The sequence below is a fragment of the Punica granatum genome, chromosome 4, assembly GCF_007655135.1.
Source record: "Punica granatum isolate Tunisia-2019 chromosome 4, ASM765513v2, whole genome shotgun sequence".
Lineage (NCBI taxonomy): Eukaryota > Viridiplantae > Streptophyta > Magnoliopsida > Myrtales > Lythraceae > Punica > Punica granatum.
This window is the reverse complement of record NC_045130.1, coordinates 30698244-30725228: the sequence shown is the minus strand read 5'-3', so window position 1 is coordinate 30725228 and position 26985 is coordinate 30698244. Positions and strand designations below refer to the sequence as shown.

The following is a 26985-nucleotide window of genomic DNA, read 5'->3' as shown; positions in this document are numbered from 1 at the left end:
CACTACTTCCCTCTTTCTCCTTCCCCTTTTCTCCCTTGGGGTGGCTGTTTGCATCTTACTTTTCTTAACAATAAAAAATTTATTTATTAATTAATCTTTTTAAAGTGTTAACATTTGTTGATAATATAAATCTATTTAAATATTTTCTTTTACTTACTGTAACTTTAAATTTATACATTAGTATTTTTTTTCTCGTGAACATTAAGAATTCATTCATAATATAGGAATACATGAAATTAGTACATGATAAAATGCACGAGAAAACGAAGATTACAATTATCAAAATAATTAGATTCTTCTAGGCATACTACATAGGAAAATTTTAAGGTGAAATATAAAATAGTAGCTATTCGAAATTACGATAAAAACATTTTGTCGTCACACGTCGAACCCAGTAGAACAAGGAGAGAGCCCCCAAGCCATATATCCATTAGTAATTTGAGCGTAATGATCATCTAGCTTCCAATGCCAGGAAATTGTTATGCACAGAAACATTCTAAAAAAATATTCTCTAATTCATGCAACTGAGATAGAGAGAAGCAATTCTAAGGAAAAAAGAACTGATAGCAAACAAAACTCTCTTTTTTTAAAAATGTACCCCTGTATCTGAAAATTCAATAGATTTTTGATTAATTCAGTTCTAACTAAATTGATCCATCAATGATAAAATTTTCACAACATGGACTTTGACACAATTAATCTTAAACTTGTGATAACCTCACAACTCAAAAACTACAAGAGCAATCGGTAATTCATGTCTTTGACTCTCCGCCTAACGTATCGAATAAAGGAATTCTTTTTTTCTTGACAAATGAATGAATGTCCATTGATGACAATAACAAGAATAAGGGGAAATGCCCAAGAGGGTATGTTATAGAGTTCAGAAATTACAGCACATCCACCTAGATAATGGCACAGAAAGATACAAGTGACTGAAGTACATCAAATAAACATAGATACAATCACAGAAATCATAGCAATTGTATTCGTTCTCAACCTCTTGTAACCAAATTCTCTACAGACCCCAGTGAAAACCAAGAATCAGAGCATAGAGCAATCCATATAGAGACTGCTATTACTGTGGGAACATAGAAGAGCCAAAAGGATTCTTGGACTGGTACACGTCGCAGAATCCCTTCATTGATCACACCCTTAGACCTGTTCAATCAACTAATTTTAAACAATCTAATACCTAGACAGTCAAACCAATCTAGCAATGATTCCTTAATCGGTTCAAACCAACGATAGTCAAACTAATCAAATTAGCTAAACTATTATATCAAAGCACCCAAGCTTCGTTGATCGATTCAAACCAGCGACACCTCTCAAATCAAACAATAAAAGGCACAGCCACAAAGGGTCGATTTTGGAAGCGGTTGGTATGATCGACTCGGCCAGAGATACGATCCTTTGTAGTGGAGGGCAGGGATTCCGTCGCAGTGGCGAGCCGAGTGTCCACGGATTTGAACATCAAGGATGGGGGAGAGTCAGGTGAGCTGGGAGATGGAGGATATTGCCGCTGCGCCGCTAGCGCTGCTGGTTAGGGGTTGATCGCCCAGTTGGGGGCGAGCAAAAGACTATCGGGATCAGGTCAGTTGGGGCGTGGCTGATCTAGCAATATCTGGCCTGGTCATGCAGTGAAGCCTCCACCGACACAGACACCGACGACCAATGAGTTGAAGGTCATCTTCGTTCTCCTCTAGAAGCCTGCTTGGGGAGGAGGAAGGTGCAATCCCGGTGGAGAACGAAAGTCTTCTCCATCGAGGGACCCCTCTACGCATCGCTGGAAACGAAGAGGAGGAGGAGGGGGAAGAGGAGGGCCGCTGCAACCCCGGGACACATTTAGAACCGTCTCCCCCTCAAGTCTATAGGCGAAGATGTTGGAGACAGACCTCAACTCCACTGGGTGCCAGCAGAGAGTAGCTAGAGAGGCTAAGCAGCCGCCGGGACCAAAGCTGAGTTCAGCAATTAATGTTGCGGAGGCAGTGCTCAGTTACGCTTTGATCAGGGTGACTGAGCCCGCCTTCGCGGGGTTCAGAGAGCAGGAAAGATCTAAGGGACACTAGCGGGGCTCGCGACCGAATCAGAGGAAGTGACCAGCGTTATTCTCTACCAGCGAGACTCGTGGTTGACGAAAAACACAACCGCGACCAAGATCCCACTGAACTAAGCAAGAGCGGCCAAGTAAAGAAATGCCAAGACCCCTCGAATGGATCGGAGGATAACTAGGACGTAGGATCCGCCACCGTGACCTAGAGTAGCTGCCTAGGCGGCGATCGTAAAGGGTCACTGGCGAATGCCTGAGAGAAGCGAAGGGGGAAGAGCAGTGGAGAAAGGGAGGAGAGAGAGGGGGCATATTTTCTATTACATATCCCTTGACAACCACAAATAAGAACTTTAGGATTTATGGATACACAAGCCGTTGATGGTAGTTCTAGATCTGGACCAAGATGAACTGCTGTAGGGGATTTATTAAAACCATTGAATTCAGAATATCGTAAAGTAGCTCATGGGAAGTGAAGTATTCCTTTTAATGGGTGTTCCAATGGCTCCATTTGCAACATTCGTATCTATTATTTTAAAAATTTATAATTCTTTCGTTTTATTGGACAGAATTTCAATGAATTAAATTAGATTCACAAGAATCGCGAATTCTTAACTTTTTAATACAAAGTAAAGCATTTAGGTTTACTTTGTATGATTCCTACTTAATAATTAGACCCCGTGACTAGACTCCAAAAAGTTTTCTAAAGAGTTTGAAGTTTTAAATCGAAAAAAATTTTCTTGTTTTTTTAAAAACTTCCCCCCTTTTTTGGATTGTAAAGGATAGAACTTTTTTTAGATTTTGAGTCATTATATCTATTCATTCAATAAGTGAGGATCCAATGGTTTTTAATCATGAAATCTTTGGACTTGATTTGAAGTTGTATTGATGAATCATCATAGTTCTAGTATGAATTTGAGATTTCAATCGATTCATAGGGTCTTAACAAGAGAATTCCTATCAATTATAAAGAAAATAATAGTAAAGTTGCATTACACAAAAAAAAAAAGCAAATCAAAGAAAAAGAAGTAGGTAAATAGAAGATTCAGGAGGATTTAATATTTTGGCATTATAACCACAAATAAGAACTTTCAAACTTTTACTCCTCCATATTTTCTTACTCCTCCATATTTTCAGAGAAGTGATAGAAGGTTGAGTACGAAGTTTCGGGTCTGTTTGGTTTTAGAATTATGTTTGACTCAACTCCACTACAAACTTTTCAAAATTTCAAAAAGACCCAAATTTTTTAAAGAAAATTCAATTTTGCCCCACTGAGCACTATTCATCGTCTTCTTCATCTTCATGCCCTTCTTCTCCCTTCTCTAATTGATTACTGCACTTCCATGGTCATCCCACCCACGACAAGAATTACAACTCATGACAATAGTTCTCGAGCCATGATGAGTCTAAGATTTCGATTTGACGAACGTCCACCAAGAAATTAAACCAAATTTCACCTCATATTTCAATTTGACGAAAGCCTAAAATCGGGAGAGCCAAGATCTCTTTTCCCCTCCTCTATGAGACCCTCAATCACTGGGAAAACCTCATCAAAGCGGCAACCCAGGCCATCCTTTCGACTCTATGTTGCTCTTCGACTTCCTCATGTCCTTACATCCAGCTCGATCCATCCATCTTCCCTTTCCCATCTCCTTCTTTCCTCAATCCGTCCGTCTTTCTCTGTGAAAGCCAAGGTCGAGCCCTGAACCGTGAAAGCCAAGATAACGACAGTGACATAAAGCTGAGCCAAGGGAAATTGGTGAACCTGCTCGAGTAATTGACCCAACAACTGGTTCAATTGATTGGTTCAGTTCTCCACCTGAACCTTCCACCTGCTCCATGGCCTCCGTCCTCGCCCTCCAAGCTACAAATTTTCTGCGAAAAGAACTCTAAGTCTGCAACAAAAACAACGATTCAAAGATGGATCTTCTGAGTGAAGGAGAGGGAATGAGTGAGGACAATGAGGGCTGAGGTGAGAAGAGACGATGCGAGCAGGGGATGAGTGAAAGAGGAAGAAGATGAACAGTAGAGGAGAGAGGAGAGGTGGGGCGTATTTTATAATATTTTAAAAAATTTAGATCTTTTTGAAATTTTAAAAGGTTTGGAATTAAATAAAGTGGAGTTTGACTCTAGAACCAAACAGGTTCTCAAATTTTCTATCACATATTCCCTTGCACACCGTTGGTCCAAATTTTCTATCACATATCCCTTGCAAACCTTTGGTCCAGATCTAGAACCACCTCAACGGTTTGTCCACCGAGAATGGAGACAGCCAGGAGGTAAATGAGGACCCTAGCTTTCCGATCCCGCCCTGAGCCGGACGCGCTGGTGACAGGGCACCGCTTAGGGTTTCTGAGGCAGAGAGTGAGGAGGAGAGAGGAGAGAACGTGTTTGGCCATGAGATTAACACGTGTTTGAGCTGGTAAATTTTATCATTAGGATAGTCTTCATCATAGTCCTTACTTTGAGAGAACCAACCCGAGAGTATTCTTATTTCAAGCTTAGGTCATTATAATCCTAACAGCACATTAGATGGATGTTTTTTCATGGCATAAGTGTCAGATGTAGAGGATTGGATTTCTCACCATTAGCAATCCTGTTTCTCTACAGGATAACGGGTGAAAACTGATAGGACCACATAGAATCGCCAACTAAATCATAAAGCCGCAGTGAAAAAGTTCCTAGCAAGCTGGGAATGAATGCAAATCTTCGGAGATCACAGACGTCTATAATCATTTTCATTCAAAGAGGGCCTCAACAAACAACTATCATGTCCTCAAAGGTTGCCTAGAACAAAAACATTGGTCATAATAATTCAAAAACATCCAAAACAGTATGAAGAGCAAAATTCAAGATGGAGGGAGGGGAGGGGGGGGGGGGGGGGAGGAGAGAGCTGCAGGCAGGAGAAGATGGACCACAGTGAAGTTAAACCTCTCCTACCCCATCAAAAGTCGTCCGGGAAGTTAAAGCGCATCACCCCCAACACTGATCCAGAAACTCACGCTGATCCGGCCTTTGCATCTTCAACGGACCCTATAAATGCAAAAGAAAAGACCAGAAATTAAAACTCGGGTTTCTGTGTAGCTAAACAGAAATATCGTGGCCATATATATCCTACATGTATGATGTATCTGTGCGGTAATAAAAATAGGATTCTATACAAGATGGTAACTGAGTGACTCCAAAATTAAATCGCAAAGTATCCACGAATGTCAGCTATCACTTTACAAGTCCGTGATTTACAAAATGATAAAAACGAAGCTAACTTAAACACTGAGGACCAAATGGTTACCAAGATGATCTCAAAAAGGCTTCTACACAATAAGATGGCAAGCAGAATTAGGAACTCACAAACCGCAGCATCGATCAAACAAATGATCTCAGGACTGCTTATCTTTTTCTTGAATCATTTTAGACATGGCTGGGAAAATCATTTTCAAAGGCCCACCTTGCTCTAAGTAGATGGACTAATGGACATATAAAAGCAATGAATAACATGAAGCACTAGGTTAATATTCTTTCCTCCATACAAAGATTTGTTTTACATAGTTCTTGCCAGTATATAGATAAAAATCAAGGTTAACTAAAGCAAGCACTAGTTTTCTGAACTAACAATGATTAAGGAAGCCTCATGTCATGTTCATCGTGAAATCTTTCAAAGCTACTGCAGAACGACATCTTAAAATCACTGTTATCCTTTATATGAATGTAATGGTGATAAACATTGTGATCATCAAATCCTCAACAGACGTAAACTATCACAACCATCAACTAGAGGAAAAGAGAAGAAAAGGATAAAAACACCATCAAGATTGACAAGATCATCACCTTCATGCTTGTGCATCAATCTCTTTATCCACCACCTCAGTTGTTACGCCATTTGCTTCGCCACCCTGAGCATCCTCTGTGGGAGGCTGTACTTGCTCTTCTTCAGGCAATGGCTCTTCCACATAATCATTCTCAAACGCATCAGCTGGAACCTCATATATCCTCACTTGTGGCTTAGATGGATCCTTCACCAGAACATACTTCCCTTCATTCAATTTCATGCACAGGTCAACGATAGACTTCACAATACCCCACATGTTAGATGTATTCAGATTGATCTGCGATGCAAAGTCTCTTGGCTTATACTGTTGAACAGCTAATATCACATGGTTGAAGTGGTCACGAGGGTGAACTCGAGAAACAAATCCCAGTTTCATATAGTCCGCACTAGCCAAGAGCGCCTGGGCAGTCCACTTCGCCAACTTATTTGCATTGTTCTTAAGCTCAGTAGCCAAGACAGCACCCCTTTGTGTCTCCAGCTTCTGCCTCCAGTCAACCCCAGAATATTTTGAATCAAATTCATTGAGAGCATTAAGGGTCAAGAACGATCTCTGCTTATTGACCTCATTGACACTCTGAACTTCACATCGTGCAACAAGATGCATGTCATCGTCAAGTTTCCAACGCCTGTATCTATACGCCACAGAAGCAACCTCCTCCCCCTCATTCGCAAATGGGTTAGGCTCATCAAAGGTAACCTTATCCCCATCCCTGATCAACACTTGCTGTGAGAAATTCTGGTTTATGTATGCTGCCTCGACACTCAAAGAATATGCTGAGTTGATATCCTCCTTAGCCTCAGGCAGTGGCTCCTGAGAGGTCTCATGCACAGAAAGCAAATCAAGCTGCGAGCCATCTCTCTTGTCAAAGAACAGCTTGTTCCCAACCCTCTGAATGACAATATCCCAAGAGTAAACCGACCTAGGAGCACACATCAATGTAGACAGGATAGTGTCCGTAGCAAAAACAGTGGCTTTGTCCTCGTTTGCCAAGCGCCTGATCACAGGATCATCAGTGGTAGTAACCTTGAAGAAGTTCCTATTCTTGAACCTGCATTTTCAGTGGGAAAGTATAAGCAACAAAATCGTGCCCCGATTGAATTATATTCGTCATCACAAGTTTCCCTAGAAAATGTTCTCTAATCAATATCTAAGGACAAGACAAACTTTAGCATTCGCAACTTCATCTCAATCTCAAGATGAACCTCACAGCTCAGAACCTATGTTCGCAATCCGATATATCTCTGATTAATGAATTGTATCGAGAGTATATTGCCATTTTAATTCTACGATCAACTTCAGCAAGAAATTCTCAGCACATACAAAACGAATTCGAGAACAAGGAAAAGACTGAGACTGGAAATACCTCTCGAGGCGACGCTCGTTCTTCGGCGTCACACGATCATAAGTACGATCATAGTACTCAAGAGCACCACAAAGGAGCAGGTCTTCAGGCTCTGGTACAGAGAACGACAGCTTCGAGAATGTGGAGAATGGAATCTGGTCGAGCATGTTCCACTCCGGCTGTATATCGACAGACGACTTGAAAACCGCCGCCTCCCGGCGCTGAGAATTGGCGTTGGGCCTGTTGAGGTGGTACAGCCTGTCGCGGCGAGCGCGCTCCTTCTCCGCCTCGCGCTTCCGTGCCTCCACCTCCTCGTCACGGCGCTGCGGGAGCTGGTTGCGATTCTGGTTGAATCGCCACTTGGGGCCGAACTTGGGCCGCGGTGCAGGCTTCGAGTCCACCAGGCGGAAGGTGGAGTCCTCGTCGCCGGGGCCGAAGGAGTCGTCGGCGGTGAAGTCGAAGATCGAGTCGGATCCGCCACCTTGCTTCGGATTCTTCGCCGGATGGTTCATGCTCCGGGTCCAATCAGCGATCCGGCCGAGCTTGTCCGACCGAGAGAAGGGCGCAAAGGGGACGTCGAAGGGAAGGTTGGTGGCGGTGGCCGTGGTGGCCTCCGGCGGGCCCCAACCATCGGGGTTGAACGGTACAGCGCCGACCTCGAAGCCTCCTACCATGGCCGTGCCTGAGACTCTCACGACGGATCTGATAGGGATAGAAGAAACTGAGAAGACGCAGTGCGAGAAAACCCTAAGCGCTGCACCGACTAGGGCTTTTGGACGGGGAATTCAAGTAAACTGACGATTCTGCCCCTGGGCCCATGAATGAACCTCCGAGGGCAGAAGCTATTGGATCAATAGCCCATGCGTATATCGGCCCAGCATGAGCTAGACGTGGCCCAAAGGCCTGATGTGGGCCTGCTACATGAGTCCCAACAGATATCTGTTCGTCCAATGATTCTATATCGACTGTGCTTTTTCTATTCATTAATTTCAATTTTGGCTGTATAAGAATCTATATCTATCTATTATATAAAGTTGTATCTCATCGTATTAAATTGGGTTAAAATATTAAATACTAAAATAATGTTTAAATAACTATTATAATATATAAATCTATATATATATATAAAGTTGCATCACACTCTATTAAATAGGGGTAGAATTATAAATATTTAATAAATTAGTATGTTATACAAAAATTGAATAGTATTAATTATTATTGTAATTAAAGAAATATATTCAAAAGAACCATTAAAGAAGAATTCTAATCATTCCTTGTTATTGTATAAGCAATTGCTATTTTATTAGTAAATATATATACATAATTTTAAAGATGCTAAGAATTATTAAATTTTACTTAATTAATTTTAATAATCATTATTAGCCTTATAGAAAGTTAAATTAAGTAAATTTCCAATTGAAGTGATTAGTCATTTTACAAAACTTAGTATATGAAATATGAGCAAGAAAAAGACAAATTGGGAGTACTTAATGTTAAAATTTTATAGACTCTATGACAATTATTTTTTTTATTAATTGAATTGATAATTAAGATCATTTCTATAAATTATTTTATATGAATTATTTGCTTATAGCTCTTTAATTAATATTATCTAACGTGGGTATGAAATTTATTGTATTAAAGTTTATATAAGAAATTTTATTTTATTTTCTATATGTTAATATAAACTATAAATCAATATTAATAATTGTCATAATATCTAATGTTTTATAATAAATTTTCTTTAGAAAATCCGTGCAACGCACGGGTTAAATAGTAACTTTATATATAGTATAATGTCATAAAGGTAAATGTTTAAATAAACAATTATAATTGTATTATATAATTTGGTCTAAATTAGTAAATGCATATAAATCATTACTAATTTTATTATACTAGCACATTCTTGATTTAAAATATATAATCTCAAAATTCATTTATAAAAAATAAAATTTCTTAAAATAAATAACTATTAAAAGCTTTTCGACATAATTAGTAACTAAAAGAATAATCCACTATATGCAATAATTATGTTTCAATATTGAACACTTTTTAAATAGTAATTTAAAAATCTATTTAAAAATTATTAAAAACATATGATTTGCACTTCTTCCAATTTAAGAATATATACAACTTAATAAAAATTTCAATTGTGATATCAAAAATTTTAAAAATACATCTACAAATAATCATTCTAAACAATAACTCGTTCATCACACGCACAAAACAACTAGTATTTAGATAAAGTTGTATCCTACCCTACTAAATAAGAGTAGAATAGTAAATGTCTCTATTTAATAGGGGTAGAATGGTCAATATATTAAACAATGAGTATGTTATATAGAAATTGAATTATTGTAATTAAAGAAAATATATGCAAAAGAAACATTAAAAAAGAATTCCAATCACTTATTGTTATTTTATAAGAAATTTTAATTTTTGATTAAATACGTATACATAATTTTAAAGAAATGAAGTGTTATTAAGCTTTAGCTAATTAATTTTAATAATCATTAATACCTTATAAAGTGAAATTAAATAAATCTCTCATTGAAATAATTAATCATTTTATCTAAAATTATTCAAATTTATAAAACTTAATATATGAAATTTGAGTGAGAAAAACACAATTGCGAATACATAAATGTTAAAATTTTATATACTCTATAATTATTAATCTATTTTTCATTAACTAAAGCTAGGAATTTTGTATTTTCTAGATTTTATAAATATTTTCTTATAAATTAGATTGATAATTGGGATAATGTCTATAAAATATTCTACATGAGTTATTTGCTTATTGACGCAGTGGAATTAATTGTAATTTGTTGACTCGCGATACTAGAAAACAATTTTCTATAACTTGTTGATTCTACGAATACCAGAGTATAGACATCAAACTCGAATCAGATCCGAGAATTGGGCGAAAAAGCGAGGTAGCTCCAAAACTTTATTAAAACAAATATCAATCATCTTAACCCTAGGGTTTATAACGCTTAAATAGGAATTAAAGCGTCTAAATTACACGAAAGACATAAACTTTTCCTAAAATTGTAAAAACGCCCAAATAACATAAAAATACATGTTTGAAGCCATAAACGATGTAATTCGGTCTAAATATCGTCTTTTCATGGGCGAAGGCCGTGAGTTGTGCTCCGAATGCCGTTTTCCCTCAAAACTGGATCGTCAAAACCTGTTTTTCTCAAGGTACCGATTTGCCACTTCTTCTGCCCCATCATTCTCCTATGGGTAAAGAGAATTCACCATCGAATCGTTATCGTACGAGCTATCACTTGTGTAAGGAATCAAGTGCTTCACATTAAACACATCAGCAGTACGAAATGTGGCTGGGAAGCTTAAGCCGATAAGCATTCTAATTGATCTTCTCCACGACCTCCACAGGCCCAATTTTCCTTGCCAAAAGCTTGTTGTACTCTTCAACATGATAACGATCTTTAGTAAGGATAGCCCACACAAAATCACTCACTTCAAATTCCACAAAACGTCGCTTTTTATCCGCAGCTTGCTTATACTTGGCGTTGGTTGTTGTCAAGTGATCATACATAGCTAAATGGATCTCTTGCAAGCTATTAACAAAATCTCCCTACGAAGCACTCACAGAACCGCTCGCAAGTGCTGGAAATGCTCTGCTTTGTTAGCACTATAAATCATAATATCATCGAAATAAACAACAACACACTTGCCAATGAATGGTTGCAAGGCCTGGTTCATCACACGCATAAAGATGCTTGGTGCGCTAGACAACCCAAAAGGCATCACCATCCACTCATACAATCCTTCGCGTATCTTGATAGTTGTCTTCTACTAGTCGCCGGGCCTTATTTTGTATCTGATGGTATCCACTCTTTAAATCCAATTTGGTAAACACCGTTGCACCGCTGACCTAATCAAGCAAATCATCCAATCGTGGATTTGGAAGTCTGTATCGCACCATAATTTTATTAATGGCTCGACTATCCACACACATGCGCCACGAGCCATCTTTCTTGGGTGTAAGCAAAGCTGGAACTGCGCAGGAACTTAAGCTTTCACAGACATGTCCCTTGGCCAGCAACTCCTCAACCTGCCTCATCAACTCCTCCTGCTCCCCAGGACTCATCATGTAATGGGGTCTCTTTGACAGTGCTGCTCCTAGCTCCAGGTCAATTCGGTGCTAAATATCACGCAAAGGTGGTAACCCATCAGGAAGCTCATCGGGGAAAACTTCAATAAACTCAGCCACTACGGATGCGGCTGCGGTTGGGAATCTCACTTCAGCAGCCCCTTCTTTTCCAATTAGCATATAAACTAGCTGTGACTCGCCCAACTCTTCTTCGAACCTAGCCAATGACAAGAGCTTCGTTTCTCCACCTATAGATGTCGGCTTCTCCGTCTCTTGGCTAGGCACTAGCACAATCTTTACATTCTCAAACATAAAACTGTATGAGTTAGTCCGCTCGTCATGAATTACCCGGCGGTCATACTGCCAATGCCTCCCCAACAATAAATGACATGCATCCATCGCCACTACATCACACCACACAGCATCTTTATATCTCATGCTAATAGAGAAAGAAATGAATGCACGTTGTGATAAGTTTACCTCGCCCCCTTTTTCAGCCAAGCCAGTTTATAAGGCTTAGGATGTTTTTCCGTTTTGAGGCCCAATTTTTGCACTCTCTACAAAGACAATATTCTCAAAGCTACCAGCATCAATAACAAAACGACACACCTTTTCGAGGACAGTGCACGTGGATTGGAAAATATTGTGCCTCAGCCAATTGTCGTCAGTAATCTTAGGCGTTAAGCATGAACGCCCAACAACTAGTGTTGTTCATGTGTCTCCAATCACTACTTCCTCGTCGACGACCTCCTCACAATCAAATATAAGATCTTCGAATTCCTCCACATCCTCTTCTTCGCCCTCCTCTGTGTCAACGAAGAATGTCTTTTTGCCAGCGGTTTTCCTACACTCGGATTGCCTATGACTAACCTCGCTACATCCAAAGCATCTCATCCCACTACCTGTTGGTCTATTTGTTTGGCTTGTGCTGGCAGTATTTCTGTTAGCTCCCCCTCCAAGGTGATTCACTCCGCTACTACCACCACCACCTCCAGAACAACTCGCACCACTACTGCTCCCTACACTGGAGGAATTCCCGAAATTGTTGTTGCGTCGGGACTGCTTCTTAACTTGTAGAGCCCTTTATTGTGCTGTCGAAACACTTGGTGGATCAAACATATTAACGGTGTCTTGAATCTACACCCGCAACCCTCCAATATACCTCGCTACCAATTGGTCTCTAGTCTCGTGTACCTCATTCCAGACTATAAGTTGGAAAAACTCTGTGGTATACTCATTCACCGTTCGAGTTCCTTGCCGTAAGTTTTGCAGTCGCTAGTACATCAATCTCTAAAAATTGTATGGTAGAAAACTGGCTCACAAGTGTTTTTTCATCTTCTCCCATGTCACAATTTTTGGCTTGCCCAATCTGCTTTTGGTTAATTTGACCTGTTACCACTATGTTGTGGCTCTGTCTCGCAATCTGATTGCACCAAAGGTACCCTTTTATCTTCGGGCACTCCTTTAAATTCCAAGATCTCCTCGACTGTGGCCAGCCAATCAAGAAACTCCTCGGGTTTAAGGCTGCTATGAAATTCTAGAATTTCACTACGCATCACAAACTCCCAACACCTCCTGTCATCCTCAATAGGACGCCTCCTATCATCCTCGATAGGACCCCTTTGCTGCCTACGTGGAATATCCGCAAAATAATTCTCTCACTCTGACCTATCACCAGATTCCTCCTGATCAGGGTTAGGGTTCGAATTAGGGTTTTTTCGATTCTGGTTCCCCATAAGTGCAGTCATCCTCTGTGTCGGCTGCTCCATCATACGATCTATCCTCTGATCCACGATTTGCTCCAGTCTCTGTTCTAGGTGTCGTAGGTTGTCACAGTCAAGAACATCGTCCACACAATCCCTTCTGCTGAGTGGCATGGTTGTTCAAGATCAAACCGTAGGCTCTGATACCAACTGACGCAGTGGAATTAATTGCAATCTATTGACTCGCGCACAAGTAGCAAAAACCAATCTTCTATAACCTGTTGATTCTACGAATACCAGGGAATAGACATCCAACTCGAATCGGATTCGAAAATTGGGCGAAAGAGCACGGTAGTTCCAAAACTTTATTAAAAAAAATCAATCGTCTTAACCTTAGAGTTTACAACGCTTAAATAGGAATTAAAACGCATAAATTACACGAAAGACATAAACATTTTCTAAAATTGCAAAAACGTCCAAATAACATAAAAATGTCCGTTTGAAACCCTAAACGATGGAATTCGGTCTAAATATCATCTTTTCACGGGCGAAGGGCGTGAGTTATGCTCCGGAGGCCATTTCCCTCGAAACATGATCGTCAGAACATGTTTTCCTGAAGGTATCGATTTGCCACTTCTTTTGCCGCATCAGTTATGAGCTCTAAAATTTATATTATATAACGTGGATATGAAATTTTTCGTATTACATTTTACAAAATATAAAATCATCTAAATCAATACTAATAATTGTCTTAATATTTAACATTTAATAATCAACTTTTATAATAAATTTATTTACAAAATCCGTGCAACACATGGGTTTATAAGCCTAGTCTATGTATCTATATCTATATCTATATCTATCTATGTATATCCTTTAGCCAAGTGTCATCATGAGAATTTTTGTAATAAATAATTTAAAACTCTCGTATCTTTCCTTTCTTCACATGGTCGATTTATATAGATTAGGTAGTAGGAATGTTAGAGGACATACCTTTATCCTTTTACATACTTATGTTTATGTTTATGTTTATGTTTATATTTATATCAATATATCGATATATTTGTATCATACTCTTAATAATACAAACACTAGGATATATTTCAAGAATTTCGTACTTTTTTATTAAAATGAATTTTTCAAAGTACAATATATTATTTCATTCACATTTTTTAAAGAGTTGCACATTACTTATGGAAAAACAATATTGATTTTCCTAATTATATTTGGATTGTTCTTCATTTTTTGTTTTCTATACTTCGGAATCTTCTATTTTGTTTTGCCAACTTTACAATGTCCTACAAGAAATTCTTTTATGTGGAATTATGTTTATTTTATCATATACATATTTATCAAATTGAATGTGTTAATATGCATTTATATTCTCATTGATCACTTAAAAGTTTCGTTAAAAATAAGTTTATCCTTTAATCTAGCTATACATATATCTTATTATTATAGGTTAGTGTAATTTATGACATTGTAAAATTAATAAAAAAATAAAAGCTAAAATTCTTGTGCATCGCATGGGTGTATTAATCTAGTATATATATAAAGTTGTATTCTACCCTATTAAATGGGGTTAGAATAGTAAATATAAAAATCAAATTTAATTTAATTTTTATTAAAAATTCAAAAAGAAAAGGCAAAATTTATATTTTTCTCCCACCCAATTAAATAGGGTTAGAATATAGTAAACGAAGTTGTCTCTTACACTACTCTAACCCTATTAAATGGGGTTAGAATATTAAATACCAAAATAAATTTTAAGTTATTTTTATTAAAATTTTAAAAAGAAAAGAAAATTTTATATTTATCTCCCACCCAATTACATAGGGTTGAATAGTAAATATTAAATAAAGTTTTGGTTAAATTTTATGAAAATCTTAAAAATAATAAAAAGTCAATATTTTTATTAAAATAGAGTTTACGTAAAAATTTATTAATAAGAAAACACACTAAATAAAACACGCCAACTAAAAACCCGTGAATCGCATGGACTTAAAAATCTAGTATATATATAAAGTTGTATCCACCCTAATAAATAGGGGTAGAAAGGTAAATGCCTTAATAAATAAATATGCAATATAGATTTTATGTCACAACAACAACAACAACAACAACAACAACAAATAATAATAATAATAATATTATTATTATTATTATAAATAATAAATATATCCAATAATAAATGTCATAATAAAATTAATATGCAATATAAAAATTAAATAATACTGTGTTCTTTTTATTCTTTCACAAATTCAACATTACAATCATTAATATTTTGTCTTTTTCTTTCTTTTAATAATGACATCTTACTCATATTTTTTTCTAACCATTTTTATAATCAATTTTTTAATAATAAATTCTCTATCTACTTTACATCTTTATATACATACATATATATATATATTTCTCACACATCCATATATTTTTCAACATTTGTAATAATTATTTTTTGTCTTTTCTTATTTCCCAAAATTGAGTTGAGTTGAGTTAAAATATCAACTCAAAAACCAAATACACCACAAGTATTCATAATTTTAAGGAAATTGGGAATTATTCTTAATTTCTCCACCTCGAATCTCGCGCCCAACACCTTCAACAACTCTAAGATCTGCGCTCTGATATCACTTGTTGTTTCAGGACGTCTAAACATTATCAAAATAATAAGAAATTGAGATGAAGACACCAAATATACGTGGTAGAACTCTTAAACGGAGGGAAAAATCCATGGGTAGAGCAAAGTATCCACTAGATTGAAAAATCGATGATTACAATTGAGATACTCGTGTTTCCCAAGCCTCCTCACCAACCTGAACCTAAGCAAGAAGAGTCTTACTAATCTCCCAGTTCTCTCCCTTTTTTCACTCTAAAACCCTAGAATTATAGATAAATAAACTCAAGAGAATTCCCTAAAGATCTTACCCTAACACTCTTGCAACTATCTCTCATAATGTCATGTGTTATACAAATTCTTACTCCCTATTTATAGATACAAGACTCCCGTCCTCTCGAAGATATTCTAAGGTCCCGTTAGAATATTGGCCAAATTACGTCATATATTCCATAATTTCACATTTTTTTCAAATTTATCATATACTTTTAAAATTATCAAAATTATCCTATGGTTTACATATTTTTTCCAAATCTATCTCGCCGTTATATCTTCCGTCAATATTTAACGGTCTTGCCTCTGTGGCCCTTTACCCGGGATAGATTTGAGACAATAATTAAAATCATGGGATAGAATTGGGAAAAAAAACCGTAGGATAGATTTGAGAAAAAAATTAAAACTATGGGATATATTTGGAACCTAGTTACATTTCATTAACAAAAAATATAACGCCGTGATAGATTTGGAAAAAAATGTAAACCATGAGATATTTTTGATAATTTTAAAAGCATAGAATATATTTGAAAAAAAAATGTGAAACAATGGGATAGGAGTAAAAACCCTTACAATATTTTTTTCCTTTGATATATAAATAAATTCTCCGTTTTAAATAATTTAAAGATATCCAAGAAATATTCTCAATATCCCCTAGGCATATTTCCCTCTTCAATAATTTAAAAGACTAGTGAATTTACACCTGCATTGCACGTGAAACCTTCTTTGATAAAGGATAAAATACATAATACTCGAACGACATAATATATAAGAGAAAACTATTAATATATATATATATATATATTATAAGTAAATTAATAATATCTCCTTTTGATTAGATTTGTTACCATTTCCAGTTAGAATGTTGTTCTTACTTTAAGTTTTAAACAAATAAAATAAAAAATAGTTAATAATATATATGAGAGTTGATGACAAAAAAAAACAAAAATTTGGTCTTTTTATTATTTCTAGCATGAATTTTTTTATGGAAAAAAATTACAAATTATGAGTTTTTTATCACGCCTAGGGTGCCATCACTTTTCTATCAATTTTAACGGATTTTTCTAACATGACACTACTATTATAAACATGACACATGAAAATCTACTAAGTGGACCCCATGGTATTTAAATATTAAATTAAAAATGAGAATTATTAAAGGAAGCTAATAATATTCACAAAAATATTTCATTTAATTAAACAATAAATAATATTAAATTCAACGGAAACATATATATGTATATATATTAACAATAGTATTTACATAGGTGTAAGACAAAAAAGTATACACAAAGTTAACATACTAATGAAAAATCATACTATCTAAATATGTGTATCAATTTTTGCACAATTTTACGAAATTGTCCCCATTACTTTTCACTTTATTGAAAGAAAGTAAAATTGAAAGCAATAATAAAACTACAAAATTGCTCAAATTTTAAATTCATTTATCCTATCTCACTCCCCATTAATTCACACATGGTCATCTTTCACTCTACTTTTTACTTATTTCTCTTCAACCCCACTCTATCTTTATCTCAATCTAAATTATTTTTTCTTTTCTTTCACTAAAAAAATATTTTTTTTCAATTTTCATCACAATTGTTTTTAACCTTTTAATAATAACATAACTATGTAGAATTACAAATGGTATATAATGATAAAAATACAGAGGCAACATTTTAAACTATTTTTTCATATTGCGCAGAGCTCCAATGCATAATATAGTATATGAATAATAAAAATTTGACAAGTACGATTAAAATATTGAAAACGATTTTTAAAAAATGAAATTACTGCAATTTAAAAATAATTTTTTTCAAGAAATTTTTTTCAATTGACATATTTTTTTGACTTGATCATTCATTTCAATAGAATATCCTAAAAAATTGAAGAAATGAATTTAAATTTTTAATAAAAGTTTACAAAATAATTAATAGAAATATTATTTTCACTAATAATCTTGCAATGACCCCCACAACTCAAAAGTTTAGGAAAAACCAACCTAGATAGATCGAAAAATTACGAAAATTAAGGACCTTAAGGGTCAAGTTTTAGTTTTAAAGAAAGAAAATTGGAAGGAAGTTGATCGGACCCGATTTTATGTATATAAATTTATTTTAGTAGTTCAAATTATATATTATAATTTATACTTATCAAATAAAATAAGAAAATACACCTTGGATCCCACCTAAAGCACAAGAGTAAATTTAATTTCAGTTATAAACTGATAAGTTAAATTGATAATCGATATTAGATTTATATTGGAAGCAACTTATCTCTCCCTTTTTATACATGTATCCTTGGGAAGTAAGAATGAAAATGTCCCTAGAGCTCTTGAAGGAGGACATTGATAGAATGAGACCTTCAAGCTTGAGCAACATTGTTAGTAGGGGGTGGCGGTAGGCATTACTATGATAATGGATAAAATGGTAACCGATATATGTGAACAAAAGAAAACGAATAGAATATGAATGGGGAGAGAAGAAGAAACCTAAGATAAGAGAAAATAAAAACTAATAAAAAAGAAATTAATGATATGGTATCTCGTTTCTTTGAAACTCTTCTTCTCTTTCTTTCTTTTTTATTATCCCAAATGCGTACTTTTGTATCAATAGAATCCTATAAAAAAAATTTTGATTGGGACTTTGAAAACAAATTACCGATAACATAATGTCTTAAATATTTTTTTAAATAAATTAATATAAATTTTGAGAAATTCATCAAAAGATAATTGTTTTAACCAAATGATATATGTCAGTAACTCTTCAGAAATATCCATCTATAAAATAATTTTTAAAAATTCTTAATATAAATTTTTGAAATCCATCAATACAAATGTAAATGGGAAACTGGAGAGTGGAACCTTGAGCATTTAATGGATCAGTTATTTCATATTTAATACGTATATCGGAGTGAATAATTATGGAAAAGAATATGCTATGTAGTTTTTATAGTAAAAAAGTAGGAAATGGTACCTTGAAATCGAAAACTCATAGAAAGAATAAGTATAAGTTGGTTTTTGAAACTTAAAAAAAATAAAAGGATTATAGCCGAAGAAAGAGAATACAAGAAATTTGTTTCCAACGATTAGCAAAGTCAAAAGAATAATTAAAAGGAGAAGTAATTGAAAATCAAAAGAGAAAATAGAAAATATACAAATGGGAGAGAGGGACCGTAAGCGTTGAATGGAGATATTATTTCATGTTTGATGATAATTATTAGAAAAAAAAACATGTTAGATAGTTTTTATGGTGAAAAAGTATGAAACGATGCGGGTCTAGCGGTAAGGGATACACCCAGTTTGCTAAGACATTGGTCTTGTAGAAACGGAAATTCCGGATTCAGGGGTTCTGTTATGTGCGGGCCAATATCCCGCACATCATATCGGTACACTATTTGCCTAAGGCTTGCCACTTTTATTTATTTACCCTGTGATTAGGCTGTGCTCGTCTTACCCCATTTTAACACCGTAAATTCGAGGAAAACAGTCGATTCGGACTAAGAGCCCGAGAGATGAGTAGGCCCACACATCGAGGAGTCGGTTCGCTATCCTTGCGTAACGGTTCGCCTGACCGTGATGGTCGACATCTGGCGCGAACCGAAACCGCGAAGCATTGGGTTTACTCATCTCTAGGTACGTAGATCGACTCGACCGATTCAGCACTCGGACCGTTCACTCACCGACCGGGATTCTTACATGAATAAATATACAAAATAAATCATTACATTGTTCTCTCAAATAAATAAAAATACAAATTACAATGACTGCATCCCAATCGATTCTCGTTCGATCATTATTCCACTCAGACTTACCATGTGTTTAGGAAAAACTGAAACTGAAATTAAAGCGACGCGGGCTCATGAGTCAGAGATAGGATCTGACCGGACCAACATATTTTCAAGAGGATGGAACAGTCCTCGAGATAGCCGTGGGACCGATCGAGTTCTCGGATGATTGTCTAAACTCGTTTCACGTGCCTTGATCCGAGTCATTCCCTACAAGGATACTAAATGAGTCAAGATGGTGACCCAAGGCAAGACCCCATATTGCACTCGGGTCGCGCGCACTCAGGTGTGTGGGGGCGTTGGACCCCGTGTGAATCGTATCCTAAAGGATCAGGTTCGACCCGCAAAAAAAAGACAAAAACAAACATTGAGTGTTATTATCGATTTTACGTGATTTATCAAGTTATGAATCGGGATTACTTGGCAAGCAAATTCCTACACTAAACTGAAAAACGGAACGATGTATTTGGTGTAAATCGGTCATGGATCGCCCTGGGAGGGTATGTAGCATTAGACAGTACTTTAAAGGATCTGACAGACATGATGTCTGTGGCCAGGTCTCGAATGTGTGTATTGTTTTTAAATTGTTATGTATTGTAACAATACAACTTTCACAGGTTATGACAAAAATGTGTTTTTGCCTAAAACCCGAAACCTAACCATTTGCTTACCTATTTGCCCGTGTTTGATTAAGTCGGATTTGAGATTAGTCTGTTTTTCATGTTTTGACCCGTTCTAAGCACAAACTTTGAGAAATGGGAGCACGAAACACCATAAGGGTCCCAAGATCTCTGCACATCAACTAAAATGATTCTAAAAATCACCTCAAATCAAACCAAAAACTACTAAAAACTCCTAAACTATTTAATAATGCAAATAAATTAAAAACATACTCAAACTAACCTAATCTCGATAAACTAAGCCCAATAATACCCATAAAAATTGCCGAATAACTCTATTTCCATAGAGTTATGAGCCCTCACATATGAATCTCCATGATAGCCTGCCCTGAACTCTCCTTCCCATTAGTAAGGACCATGAGGTTATCCGTAAAGTATAGATGGGTAAGTTGCATCCTCTTGCGTCTTGGATGATAACCCACTCTGCCTTCTTCAGCTGCTTTATTAAGGAGTTGAAAAGAAATTTCCATTGCCTAAAGTAAGGGGATAGGGGGTCCCCTTGTCTTACTCGTTTACCTCCTCTGAAACATCCTGCAAGATACTCGTTCATAGCCACAAAATAACAAGGAGAGGTAACCGCGCCGTCATCCAATTTTATATATTTTTGGGACAACTAATAATGCTCAAGATTAGCACAACGAGTAGTAATTCCCTTAAAATGACATTCCTAAGTGACTCGTGGGCTAACAGAAAGTTATCAGAAATGTTTCTCCCTGCTACAAAAGCAGTTTGGCTTTTGCTGACTAAAGAAGGGAGTACAACTTTCGATCTATTGGCCAACAGTTTAGTAATACACTAAAAATAATGCGTTACAACTAGATACTGGTCTATATTCTTCATGGTTTCTGCATTCAGTTTCTTGGGAAGAAGGGTGATAACTATAGAATTCACCTGCCTAGGATGACCTCAGAAGATATTAACTCCATGATTGCTTCTTGGATAGAGCTCCCCATAGTTTCCCATGCAACCTTTTAAAATTGTAATGGTGGATTTGATTTCAGAGTTAAAGTAACTTTGATTTTAATTGTGGAACATGACAAATGATTGTATAATATGTTGAGTTAAAGTTAAAGTTAAAATTTTTTACTTGGGAAATGTGTTTTTTTGTTGTGTAGTGTGTTGAATTAAAGTTCAAATTAAAATTTTTGTGATTTTAATTGCGAAACCAAATGGAGCGTAAAATTCCCACTTGGGCCTACGCGAACTTAAACCAATCTGTAAAACTCAAAAGTTTAAGATGATTTATTGCTGAATCCAAGTATCATATAAGTTTGTAGTTTCTTTCTCAATTTTTCCGTGTGAGACAACATATCTCAACACCAGCTCTCACGTTGCCCTCAACAATCGACCACGAACCAGACATCCTCTTCTATGGTCGAACGGGGTGGGGGGGTGGTGGGCAAATACTAGACTAACCTCGAGCTCCACGCTTAGGCCTATAACTAGAGGTGCATCTTTAGCTACCTCTGAACTGGACCGGGCCACCTTTGGGTCTGACTAACATAAGGCGCACTTTTGGCTACCTCAAAATCGAATTTGACATGGTGAGAGCCCGCACTTGCACGCGAAAGCGTAATAGGCCCTTATACCATGCAAAATTCTCACTTGATTCTACATAGACTTGAGCCAATCTGCAACTCAAAAGTTTAAGCTGATGTATTGCTGGACCCAAATCTCATATAAGCTTATAGTTTCTTTCTCAATTTTCTCGTACAGGATAATATATCTCAACTATTAATAAAACATTGTGCTTATTTAATAAAACTAATTCTCATTGAAACATCGGTTTATAAGAGATTGAGCCAAAGCAACTTAAGTTCTATAATTATTGGTATAATCACCCAATGTTTGTGGACATCATGAGGAAAGTATGTGGACAACAATATGATTCTACTCCCATGGGGACATTTTGCAGGAAGTTGAAAAAGATGGAGGAGGAGATTAGGAGCATAGTAGCAAAGCAGAGGCGAAGTACAGAATGTCTTGGGGTTTTGCAAAATGAACTCCATGCTATTTAGGAGTGTATTTCGGCAGAGAACATGGATGAAGAGATCTTATCTGCAGAAAAAGAAAAGAAAAAAAAAAAGAAAACCAAGGAAGTTTTGGTTGCCGAGGAAGCAAATCCTTAGACAGAAGTTGAGAGTATACTGGTTATGTTTGGGAGATGATAATACTGCATATTTCCTACGATTCTTGCAAAGCTGAACATGCCAAAAGCACTATAAAATCTCTTGTAGTTGAGAATGAGAGAAAGTTAGAGGAATTCAAAATATCAAGGATGCTGTAGCGGATATTTTACAAAGCTGCTGGGCCATGCAAATCAAGAGGTGTCCTCCAATTTAGATCAGCTAAGGGGTATTCTAAAGTATGAATTTTCAGCACCTGCTATTTAAGGTGTTGCAACAGAAATCACCATGAAGGAAATTAAGTTAGTTATGTTCTCTATCAGGAAACAAAGTGTCAGGATCCGATGGTTTTACTGTATAATAAAACTAATAATTAGTTTTATTGGCCACTGCAAACCGATGTTTCAATGAGAATTAGTTTTATTAAATAAGCAAGAACTACTTGGTCTCATCGAAAAAAAAAACAAAACAAAAGAAAACAATTTGGTGGGAAGAGTAGATAAGGGACTTGTGAAACATTATAGCAATGGAAATTATCTTACTTTTTTCAGTTCTAAGGGAGACTTATTAGTTTAATATAATTAAATAGAAATTATATCCTAACAGTTAATAAAAGGGTACGGATAGTCTCGCAATGAGTATTAAACCTGAAATATTTTAGACACCACTACGTTGCACTATCTTTGATAATAATTTTATTTTCTTTTTCAGTTAAGAAATCTTACTTTTTAGTTTTAAGTAATATTGATATGAATATGAGATACTCTTTTTTTTTTATTCGCCTATGAGAAAGGATTGTAGATGAAACATAACATCATCAGAATTTGGAGCTTCAGTGGGAGCCTCTAAGGCTTTAGACACGTAAAATATATGACATCATCAAAATTTGGTCTCAAAGAAATCTCAACTCATATGATTACTTATCAAAAAAGGGAAGTCCAAGGATAAATGTTTCTTCTTCAAGAGATAAATAAAGCATAGGGAAATGAGGGAAATTCCATCGTTAACATACTCTTCAATATGCATAATCGAGCTCTGCATTATCTGTGTAGAAAATTTTATGTAATCTCTCTGAAATTCTCGCCTCTGTGGACAGGAGTGCTGAGTCTCGAACCTGTACACGGAGATATCAGAATGTGTCTCAATCAATCAACTCAATCATAATTAAATATGTAAAGAATTAATGAAAATGATTGTCTATTTGTTTCAAAAATCATCCCCAGATTTGATTATGAGTACGACAAATATCAGGTAATTTATTGAGTTTTTTTTTCCCTCTTTAAGATTGCTAATTAAGCCATTTGATTAATACATAATCACATTTAAATGAATACATCTCAAGAAATGATAAATGGAAAGGGTTTCGCAATAGTTGGAGCTCTCTGGAGTTGATACAGTCGTGTGTCTATCATATGTAATATACTATTTTTTCTTCACAAAACAGACATAATTCGAACAAATTGCGAAAAAATTGAACTTTAGAGAGCCAAATCCGAGCTGAAAAGCACCTACTTATAGTCAAATAGCATGGCTACCCTATTTTTCATTATAGAGCTTATAACCACCAAAAATATAAAAAAAAAAAGTACGCAGAATGAATTAGAATTGAGCACTAAATTATCAAAAAAAAATATTAAAAAAAAATCTGCGCTAGTACCTCGGAATGAATCGTGGAGAAAATTCTATCACCAACAATGGAGAAGCTGCCATTGATGACTTCAGCTCCCCCTTCATGCAAAGCTCGAATGGTTTTGTTGAACAGCGACTGATAGTTATAACAACTCCTCCACCCGTTGACAAAATTTACCACAAGAGCCGATCCTGTTTGGTGAATGTCAATGTGGGGCATCGAGGACTCTGAATCCATCACCATCCCGCTTCTCATGCTCGAGTTTAGGCTTTCAATTCGAAGCAAGTTTTGTTTCTTCTCCCTCAGCTTCTCCACGTTTATCTGCAATCTCTTAATGTACTTTGCAGCTTCATCAAGTTGATCCGGGAGCGGTGCCACATCCTGCATCGAAACGTCATGATAACAATGCCAAATAATATCTAAATTGTTAATCACTTAAATTTTGGGACATAATTAGGAATGTATCAGCTGCTAAAATATATGAAATTCTTTTAAAATCATGAGAAGTTTTCTGGACTAGATTAGTCGAAGCTCATTGGGATTCCGTATACCAGATTTCACATCCAAAAAACTTTTGTTGATAGCATCTTCATTCTGCAATTAGCAGAAAACAAAAAAATTGAACAACAGTAATAACATATCATAATCATAAAATACTGATAAAATGATCGAGAGAGGATCAAGGACAATTTCGGGTGAAACCAATGTCAGATAAATTTCAACCTCCATGTTAAAGAGAAAAAACAGTATCCTTAATCATATGTTGTTTTCTCAATTCCGATATAAAATCTGAAACGAATTGTCCGACTTAGATGACATATGATAGAAAAGAGATGAGAAATTTGTTATTTTTGTAGCCGAAAGTATGTAGAAACTTAAATTATGTATGTTGCATGATAAAAGAAAGGAAGAAAAAAATAAAATCGATTAACCTCCTAACATATTAATTCAGAAATATTAAGATCCATAATAATATATTAGTAAGAGGGAGAAGAGAAAGAAAGAGACCCTCGAGCTTTGATGCGGAACAAGAGAATAGAGCTCGGAGAAGAGGGACTTCATGTGATTTCTTCGGTTTCTCTCGATTGTTTTCCGGTCAGCTCTCGACGATGAAGAAGATACGGTAGGGTTTCTTCTCTCCATATTGATCTCTCACCTAATCTAGCACACTACACTAAGAAATATAAGTAAAGAAGAGAAGCAATTTTCCACTAATTAGATACAGTCCTGAGTTTGTAAAATTGTTCGATATATGTGGTTTTGATTTCGGGGAAGCTTTAAACGTAAGAGAGGGGAGAAAAGACGACAGAACAAGGAAAAGCAAAAGTTAATAATAACACACTGGATGCTACAGCCAAAAAACAGGGGAAAAAAAAAAGAAGCAATTCCTCTTGATTTGTGGATAGCGCATATTTTGCCCTTTTCTTTTAGCGTTCCATGGGGACCAACTTTGACCATTGATTTCTCTCTGCTCTGGTGCTGATCGATGATGATTGGAAAATCCACTGTGAAGGTTGCGGCTTTAACTGTACGTCGTGCTTTTAGACGAGGTAATGGGAATCCAAATTAAGGCTCTTCTCTAATTTTCTGGAAATTTCCATGCATGCAATCGAACTATAGCTATATCATCATTTATAATTTTAACCTGAAAAACAACATTTTCTACATATATATGTACACTTTTGCATTACCACGAACTTTTTCGTCAAGAGAAGGTCGTCATGCAATTGCAAATTGAACCATTATATAAGTTTCACCTCCCCCCCCGCTCTGAAGTTTCAGCTTTCTAATTACTTTCCAATTTATAAATCATATATAGAGAAGCTTCAGTGTGAATGAGATTTTCATGAATGATTTTCCAGGTAGTTTTTCTATTGTAAAAACCAATATAAAACAATTTTAAAAACCAAATGGATGACGTAATATGTGTGACGTTCTGAGGGTGATTTACACTCAATCTCTGTTCCATCACAGGTGGCACGGTGGGACGAAAATAATATTTTTAAAAGCCAAGGCCATATATGTGAATGGGACATATGTACGATTGGTGGGAGTTAAAAGTTCTCTCCGGAAAATTATTAGTCTCTTTGCTTGCGAACCAATTTTTTGAGATCCATTCACATGCCAATGTTTCTTTCGATATGTATAGGAAATCGCTCATTCCAGTCTACCCCGTAAAAGAATTGTATTCGTAGTGCATTCACAACTGTATAAAATTTTTTGCTTGATTGAAAGACTAAATCAAAATATCCAAACCAATAACCTCCTTCACCTTATAAAATCAAAAGACTCGAGTCAATCAATTTGATCTTTGAAAGTAAGAAGTCTTGAGTCAATAGCTAATCCTAAACCACTGAAAGCATTTTACTATGCAACATACTTTCACTTTAGAGAGAGCATTAAAGATAATATTCCAATCATTGTGAAAATATAATATTTGAAATAATATCTTTAGTCTCGCTAGATATTATATTTATTTTTTTTCATATTATCAGAGTTAGGTCAAGTCTATATCTTATCTTTTATAGGTACACCTATGTGCCCATGCTCCTTGACTAATATACGGGCACCAAGATAGATATCTTCATATAGGGAAATGCCGGGTATGACCCTTGTAATAATTAGGTGAATGGATGTCCGACCAACCCAAGTTCTTTTAGTGAGGGCAATTTGCTAATATTTAGTGACGGTAACGGCTCTCATTGCATCCTTAATTTTCTGTAGTGTGTGTCCAATCATGACTCTGACCATGCTAAATGCGCGAGCTAGTTTAGATAGAAGAATCCCCCCGTCAACATCCTCACGCTACGCATGAGGGTAGGCATTTA

The 26985-nt window shown here is 35.9% G+C and overlaps 2 protein-coding genes across 2 annotated transcripts; both read right to left on the bottom strand.

Moving 5' to 3' along the window:
* Positions 1 to 4752: 4752 nt before the first annotated feature.
* On the bottom strand, positions 4753 to 7960 carry LOC116203592 (eukaryotic translation initiation factor 3 subunit D). Its single transcript, XM_031535390.1, has 3 exons — positions 7238 to 7960; positions 5873 to 6922; positions 4753 to 5077 (listed from the first exon to the last, which is right to left on the bottom strand). Exons 1-2 carry the CDS (start codon positions 7888 to 7890, stop codon positions 5875 to 5877), a joined length of 1701 nt encoding a protein of 566 aa, XP_031391250.1. The 5' UTR covers positions 7891 to 7960; the 3' UTR covers positions 4753 to 5077; positions 5873 to 5874.
* A 15464-nt stretch (positions 7961 to 23424) lies between these two features.
* Positions 23425 to 25521, bottom strand: LOC116205467 (transcription factor bHLH162-like). The gene is made up of 3 exons (XM_031538086.1): positions 25166 to 25521; positions 24185 to 24538; positions 23425 to 23641 (listed from the first exon to the last, which is right to left on the bottom strand). The coding sequence occupies exons 1-3, from the start codon at positions 25298 to 25300 to the stop codon at positions 23543 to 23545; spliced, it is 588 nt and encodes a 195-aa protein (XP_031393946.1). The 5' UTR covers positions 25301 to 25521; the 3' UTR covers positions 23425 to 23542.
* Positions 25522 to 26985: the final 1464 nt, after the last annotated feature.